The sequence below is a fragment of the Colletotrichum jinshuiense genome, chromosome 2, assembly GCF_051148585.1.
Source record: "Colletotrichum jinshuiense chromosome 2, complete sequence".
NCBI lineage: Eukaryota > Fungi > Ascomycota > Sordariomycetes > Glomerellales > Glomerellaceae > Colletotrichum > Colletotrichum jinshuiense.
The window spans coordinates 1,300,384-1,308,545 of record NC_139309.1 but is presented as its reverse complement, the minus strand read 5'-3'; the positions used below and the strand labels follow the sequence as shown (position 1 = coordinate 1,308,545).

The window sequence follows — 8,162 nt, the reverse complement described above, 5'->3', positions numbered from 1 at the left end:
CTAGCCAGCACCATATCGGATTCTTGCAAGCTCATAGCCTTGTCTAGAGGCGGCACTGGGAATGATCATGGCAGATGGTCTAATAGGTTATCAAATCCGGTGGGCCAGTCGCAAAGAATTTTGCATGCTTAGAAGAAAACACGCAAGATATCGGGAGCCTCAAATATTTCTGTGATTCACATGTATAGGAAACAAAAGGTAGTCAAACCTAGACCTAGCAGCGGGTGGGTTTCGGGTATGTTGGGGTGTACCAGCCCGGTTCCTGTCGAGGCGCCGAAAGTCACTAGAATTTTCGTAAAAGGGGCTGATCGTGACGATCGGAGCGATTTGCAACTCGCCAATGCCATTATTCTAGCCCACGGTCTAGCCTCGGTTCTGGTCTTCAACTATCTGCTTTCATATCACTGGCATAGAAGCCTCTGACACGCGGCAGCCAGTACCTGATTGCCGTCCCGGTTCTACCGAACATCGCAACGGTCGCCACCTTCACCGTTTCCATGGGAGTCATCGAAGGCTAGTATTGATCAGCCATATGTGGCGATAAACTGAGCCCCACGCTGAGAAACGTCGTTGTTGCCTTTATCAGCTGCAGCCGCACTATTCGGCACTTATAATAGCATTTCGCGTGTGTGCAAAAGGCCGTATCCATTGTCAACGTCTTGGTTTATGTATGGTCATGCTCGGAAGATCGTGCACCCATGGTGTTCGCCAGGGCACAAGCCCACGTCTCGTTTGGTATTATCGTGTCATCTTAAAAGATGTCGTGGGCGTGACTAGTTTCGGCGTCCAAATCGGACCTGGAAGCGTCTGTGGCTTCATCAGTACTCCATAGCATCCTATTGTATAAGCCATTATGGCACCAATACCAACAATAACAGGGAGGAACAAGAGGTCCTTATTCACTTACACGTTCCTCGCAATCCGCATGATCCTCTCACTCGCCCTCCTGGGACCACCATTGCAAAGAGCTTCTCCATTGCGCCATACCCCCTTTTTCCTGCTTCTTCAGGTTTCTTCCAAAGTGCTCCTCTAAGCCTTCGATGCTTATTTCTGCGGTAGTGATCTCCTTCCATCGATATACCGCCAGAAGGTTTTGCTTCCGGAACCTGGAGTATTCCGTTGGTCGTAAGTTATTGGGCCCGTGAACATCCCTTGTGTGTTGCTTCTTCTAGCCTCCCAGCTTTCGTGGCGCAGGCTGCATCAGAGACAACGCCGAGGCATGGAACTCCGGCGAGGCTGCCACTCGACATGGTTGCATTGGCGTCCTACGTGCTCTGCTTCGCGGCCGTCGTCCCCTGCATCGTACAGGTGTCGTAACAAGGCGAATCGGAGAGAGGAGCTGACACACCGATACTCAGCTATCTATTGCGGTGATTGGTATCTGGGTTGCTGTATTTGCCGTCGGGGGTGTTATCGAAGAACGGGTTTCAGGGCGATGAATCATGAATGGCATATTCGTAGCGGTGAGCCATCTCAGTGCTGCAGCTGCGCCACGTGGCTGCTGGGATTTGGGATTGGGAAGATTTGAGAGACCGGAGGAATCAAAAGGGCGAGGTAACAAGTGGTTATTGAATCCAATTCGTACTGTTTGCCCTAAGTAGGTATGGAACAACGGTTGGAAGCATCGTGGGCGCAGATAGTATTTTAGCAATATGGGTGCCTGCATAGCCGGCCCTTCCAAATATCACTTGGCGCATATCTTGGGAAAGGGGGCAGAAACCACCAACGAAGCTGACCTTGTCGATGCTGCCGAGCGGGCATCATCTTACAGGCATACCACGCGCGTGTCAGGCCCGGAGGCAAACAAAGCAAGATTTAGGTTGGTATCAATTACCCACCGTTGGTGGAGAGTTTGCGCATGCGGGTTTCGTTGGCAGTGCCTCGTCGATGCAGCGTCATGGGAGGTTTGCGTCGCCGGCCGAATCAAAAAATAAACAGCCCGCAGCATCTGCATGCAGAGTAGCAAACACCACGTTTTTCTTATTCTTTCAGCGGCGAGCATCGCAAAGCATATCTCCTGTTGGGATTACGTCCGAATGCACGGCAGCGGGCGGTGCCCATCGGGACCAACTGGGACCCCCGGGAGATCTCTCTTGCCTCGCAGCGGCGGCTGGAAAGTATCCACGAACGAGGAGATAGGAATGATTTGTTTGCATATGTTGCATTGCAGGCCGGAAGGCCCCGCGAGTCCACCGAAATGAACCATGCGAGCATCGGGTTTGTGTCACCTACTCAATCAGACAACATTGCGTGGGATGGACAGAGGAAAGTGTTGGACTGGAGTGGCAATGTGCATTTCGCGCAATTATACATGATGAATATGCGAGGTCTTTTACCAACCGATGTAGCTCTCTCAGCATGCAGCGATAACTAATGACAAATACCTCGGCGGCCAGCAAACACCGTCGCTTCCGACCGCAGTTGGGGTCTGTCTCGACCGCGTGTGACTGGACGCGCCGATCGACTAACGGAATGCAAAATATGCAGCTGCTGCAGTCTTCGCCTTTTCCCTTAGACCGTGGCGATGATAATGGTGTGTGGTGTCAGTAGCCATCGTGGTGGTTGCGTTGCCTTCGTCAACGAGTAGAACAGGAACGGCCGAGCGGCGATTCCTCAGAGACATTCACACCAAGAGGCCGTGAAACCCACCGGCAACGCCCGGGAGATCTGAATCCTGCCCTCTCGGAACTGTTCAAATAGGGTTTCGCCTCGTGGGATACCTCTTCGACGTCCTTGATTGGGCCGTTGCACCTGGATGGCGTTCGTCGCGTGGCCGTGTAGGATATGCGGCTTGCGTGGTTGAGGGACGAGGTGCGTCGGTCGGGTAATGTCCGCGCTAGTGATAGTTGTTGGGACCATTGGATGCGTGTGTAAGGTGTAAGACGGCATGTACGGGAGATGAAAAATGTGCGGTCTCGCTTTGCCCAGTCTGCCAAGGTCTTGGGCCATGGGGCATGGCTTCTTTGGCTCAGCCTCCCCCGAACTGGCCTGGCAGCAAGTTGGGGAGAGTCGGGCCTTTGCTGGCCCACTGGCCGGTGCAAGGGAGCAGGATGAAGGGAGGGGGGGGCAAAAAAACGTGGAATCTCCGCGTTTTCCTGTGTGGGTGGTGTGTTTTTTTGTCGGCGATGGGCCGACACTGGCAGCAAAGTCTGGGGAAGAGGCGCATCGAGTTCCAGATTTCATTCCCCACGCAGGGTGAGAGAGACAAAAAAGAACGCATTGGAGAAACTGGGCACCTGGGCTTAACCTTAAGCTGGCGACGCTAGTCGAGAACCACACTAATTGTCATGCCAAACTCGACCTCAATGGCCGCAAAGCTTATCTCATCGTCTGCCTGACTGGTCCTTCGCTGTGGCTTCGAAGGTCTTGCTTGTTTCATGGAAACTGACGAAGGACAGATGTACGCACTCGCCAAGGTCCCGACGAGAGTCAGCTTCTCATTATTGGCTTCTGCAAGTCTGACGGCTCACGTTTGTGTATCCCTCGAGCTCCCAGGCTTCCGGAGACCACCCCCCGGCCTTGTGTCCGGACTTGGCTCCTACTTGACGGCCCGGACAGAAGTCCGTTGCCTGCGAGAAAATAAAACATCACCCACCCGGGCTTGTGTGCACCATGACACAAGCACATGACAGCGAGACAGAGTCAAAAGCATGCAATGCCCCATTGGCCTCTCTGCTAGCCAGATCTTGGCCATGCGCTAGCAGCCAGGGAACAGGCCCTGGGAAGACCACAGATGTCGGCAGGATTTCCCCTAGAATGGCAGTGATCCGTTATCCCATCCCCACTGCCGGCCCCCTCTCCAACCTCTGGGCTTCGACTTGATGAATTAATTGTAATCAGAGGCGTCTCCTCCGTGTTCTCCGTGCGGGGAAACGACTGGGAAGGATTGCGGGGGACCAAAAGAGGGGGCGTTTGGGGCACTTGGTTACCTTGCCTTGGCCGAGAGCGCTGCCAATCCCTGTCGCCCCGTCTTTGGGCTCAACCATCTCGCTCAAAGTCCGAACTTTTTTGTTCGGTTTTTTGTTTCTTACACCTGTTCGGTCAGGGGACGTTCACGGATGGAGATGGACTGGTGGAGAAGAGCCGTGAGGGGAAGAACGGGGTGGACACGATGATGACTGTTGCTGGCGGATGTAAATCTGTATGCTCGAGCCCCAGCACCAAAATCCTTGTCGAAAATTGCCCATTTTTCCAACCCCATTTTCACCCCAGTGCCACTTCCAGGTGTTCCCCGACTCGTCCCCCGCGCGGCCTTAAATGACGAAGAAAATAAAAGAGTCTGTGGGAAAGGCTAGAACTAGACGCAGCGCCTGCGGAGACCAGACGGGTACAATCCCTCTGGGGGAGAGGAGCTAACGAGCGGGAGGTTTCGAATATTCGACGCATCTACGCGTGTAACTTGGACATTCTAGAATCTAGAATCCATCATTCCCCTCTTGGAATTCCTGGCATACCGGGCTCGTTCTCCATCAATCGGACGGTGACTCGGGCCTATTCAACGCCACAACGTAGCACAAACAACTCGCTTCATTGGGTCACACGATAGGGCGCTGGGCACTGCAGGTTGAAGCTGGAAGCCGTGAGCACTGAAATTACTCATGCCGAGGGATCATTTGCAATGCCCGTCAGTCATTTTTGTTTGCTTGGTGCTTGATGGCCACCGCAAGCGCCGGCGTCGTCTGTCTGGGCAGTGAGAAGATTGAAGGCTACGAGATACGAGTCATGGATGTTCTCTCCACACATCGGTCTGGGCATGTTCGACTCCACAGTGTTTTCTGTCACTTTGTACAGAGTAGTGTAGTATGGATATGGCAGTTGGCAAACGAGTAACGAGCCATTGACCGGCCTGGCTTTCTTTTGCACCTACGCTTGTGTTGTGTTCTCCGCTTCCTCCACCCCCTCCCCTCACGTTCTTGTCACCCTGGCTCCTCTTTTCCCCCAGTTCAATCCTAGCTCCAAGTCCAAAGTCCCCAATCAACCACCCCGGTCTTCCTCCCGTGCCCCGGACTCGCCATCTAGCCTGCCAATTACCAGCGACAAACCTGTCTGGGGTGTGGCTCGCGGTAAGTGCCAAGAGCTCTGGGCATGCGTTGGAGGGGGGAGGGCCTAAGTAATCCGGTCGTACGGACGAAACCTGGATTGCTCAATGTGACTTGACAGAGAGACACGAAGTCGACATGGGAGCCAGCCACTCACTGTGTAGGGCCCCCTTGGCATTGCCGTCTCAGGGTGCAAAACAGCTGCCCCCACGACATGTAGCTGCAGCCTGCGAGGGAAGCTCAGCAAGCTGCAGGCTACGTACCGGGGCCGGATGAGGGCCTCATGCCCAGTCTAGCCCATGTCATGTCGTGAGCGGCGGCGCCGCGGAGCTATTACTGGCGGCAAGGGCCTGGTACCAAACTCGAAGTACCCCGGCCCTCTCCCATCGGAAGCCCGCACAGTGATGTCTTCCGAGTCCATCACCGTCCGGATTGGAACAACAAGTGATGTCGTTGTGTATGAGTGGGAGTGTGAGTGGATCGGGGGTAGCACTCGGCCGCGGCGGAGGGTCTCAGACATGGAAGGTGTTTTTTTATTTTAAATTCTTCTTGGAGTGATGGAGTGAGTCCATTATCGACGTCCCATCTTTTTTCGTCGAATTTATAAAGAAGCACCCAAGGTTTCATCCCACCTTGGATTTGGGACATTTTTACCCCTCCACCCTATCGAAGCGTTTGTTTGGAGCTGCGCATACCCTATATTTCTCTCATCTCTCCCTTTTTCCGTGTTGCCGCGTTTCACCGCATCTCACGGCCTTCCTGTGTCCTCCTGTATATCTCCTCATTCGGCTTCCCCGCGGTCCTGAATAACGTTGAATACCCCGACTATTTGACCGAACGACGCACAAAGTGCGCCCGCCCTTCTCCCGGCTCTAGTCCCGTGAGAGAAATACCCAAAAAGTGAGCAGAGAAGCAAACTTTTCTGCGGAATCCCACAAGCGGAAAGAAACGCTGCCTTGCGCACACACAAACGCACGACACACCCACCCGCCCGCTACCAAAAACCCAATCCCACAGCCATGGTTCGCGACGGGAAGAACGACCCAGAGGTCAACGACCTCTCGGATGAGAAGCCCGTTGGTGCCCAGCTCGAGCAGGCGCAAATACTCGCCGACCTGCCTGATCCCGACGAGGGCAAGACCCCAGAAGAGCGTGCCGCCATTGTACGTGTGACCCCGACAAAAGGCCACAAACAAAGCTTTCGGAGCTCACCTTTGACCTGAGAAGAAAGAACGCGCCTGCTAACAATCCCGGTACAGGACAAGAAGCTCATGTGGAAGGTTGATCTCTGGCTGGTCCCCTGGCTTTCCCTTCTTGTAAGACGCAATCCTTCACCGAGTCCCTGCAGATGACGGCAGCACCCGGTTGACAGCATACTGACATCGATTCCCAGTATCTCCTCTCCTTCCTCGACCGTACCAACATCGGAAATGCCCGTCTCGCAGGCATGGAGGAAGATCTTCACATGAGCGGCACCAACTACAACCTGTCGCTCACCATCTTCTTCATCAGCTATGCAGTCTTCGAGCCCGCCACCAACGCCCTGCTCAAGCGTCTCACACCGCGCATCTTCTTCACCGGAATCATCATCGTTTGGGGCACAATCATGACGCTCATGGGTCTTTGCACCAACTTCTCTGGCCTGCTCGCTGCCCGTTGGTTCCTCGGTATCGCCGAGGCTGGACTGTTCCCTGGTACGTCATCATTCCTCTCCCCCCGTGAACAGAAGCCATCAAACTCCGAGACTAACATTTCCCGTCTGTCTATAGGTGTCAACTACTATCTTTCCTGCTGGTACAAGGGCTCCGAGATCGGTGTCCGCTCCGCTGTCTTCTTCTCCGCTGCCGCCTTGGCCGGCTCTTTCGGCGGTCTCCTCGCCGCTGCCATCGCCAAGATGGACGGCATCGGCGGCAAGCCCGGCTGGGCCTGGATTTTCATCATTGAGGGTCTGGCAACCGTCTTTGTCGGCATCTTCTGCTGGTGGATGGTCTTTGACTGGCCCGAGGCCGCCCGATTCCTCACCCCCGACGAGCGCATCCGCGTCCAGCGTCGCCTCATCGCCGACAAGCAGGGTCGCACCGCCGAGGACTTTGACAAGCGCCACATGTACGGCGCCATGAAGGACTGGAAGACGTACGGCTACATGGTCATCTACATGGGCTGCCTCGTGCCCCTCTACGCCTTCTCCCTGTTCCTGCCCACCATCCTGCGCGGCATGGGCCACACCGGCACCAAGGCCCAGCTGCTCTCCGTCCCGCCCTACGCCGTCGCTGCCGCTCTCACAGTCACCGTCGGTGTCATTGCCGACCGCACCCGCTGGCGTGGATACTGCAACATTGCCACCGTCACCATCGGCATCATCGGCTTCGTGCTGCTCATTGCTTCGCAAAACCCTCAGATCCAGTACGCCGGCACCTTCCTCGGCGCCGCCGGCATCTACCCGACAATCTCAAACACCCTGTCCTGGGTCATCAACAACACCGAGGGCTCCCTCAAGCGCGCCTTCGTGCTCGGCATGGTCGTCGGCTGGGGCAACCTCAACGGAGTCGTCTCCTCCAACATCTACCTCACCAGGGAGTCCCCGCACTACCGGACGGGCCACGGCGTCGTCCTGGGCTACCAGGTCCTTTTCTTGCTTGGAGGCTCCATCTTCATGCACTTTGCGCTCCGGGCCACCAACGCCCGCCGCAGGGCCGGCAAGATGGACGCCCAGTGGGCCGCCATGTCGGACGATCAGAAGTGGGTTGCCGGCGACAAGCGCCCCGATTTCATGTACACGCTCTAGGCGCGACGGTATTTCCTTTGGCGATTGATTTTCAAGGATATAGACTCTGGGGGGGTACTGACGAAGTCAAACTATGGCTCAAATGTTGGACACACATGTCTGGGTGACATGGCGCTCTTATAGCGCTCTTTTTGTACATTGTTTGTCCGTGTGATGTCAATGATACCATTTAGCAGCTTTGTTCTGCCGAACCAATTTTTGGATACCGAGTGATGCATTGGCTACTTAAACTCTACTGTGCTCTCTTCCTGCCAGAGCAGGGCGAGGTGATTTGCGGCGGTGGACGTTGTTCTGGCAGAAACTGAACTTCTTTCCGTTGGTTTCCTATGAAGGGTACA

At 55.1% G+C, this 8,162-nt stretch overlaps 1 protein-coding gene across 1 annotated transcript; it reads left to right on the top strand.

Annotated features, from left to right (window-relative positions):
• Window positions 1–6,058: 6,058 nt before the first annotated feature.
• Window positions 6,059–7,824, top strand: EsH8_II_000348 (uncharacterized protein; the record flags this gene model as incomplete). Its single annotated transcript, XM_083263646.1, has 4 exons — window positions 6,059–6,202; window positions 6,299–6,355; window positions 6,433–6,733; window positions 6,809–7,824. 4 exons carry the CDS (start codon window positions 6,059–6,061, stop codon window positions 7,822–7,824), a joined length of 1,518 nt encoding a protein of 505 aa, XP_083120968.1.
• Between the last annotated feature and the right edge of the window lie 338 nt (window positions 7,825–8,162).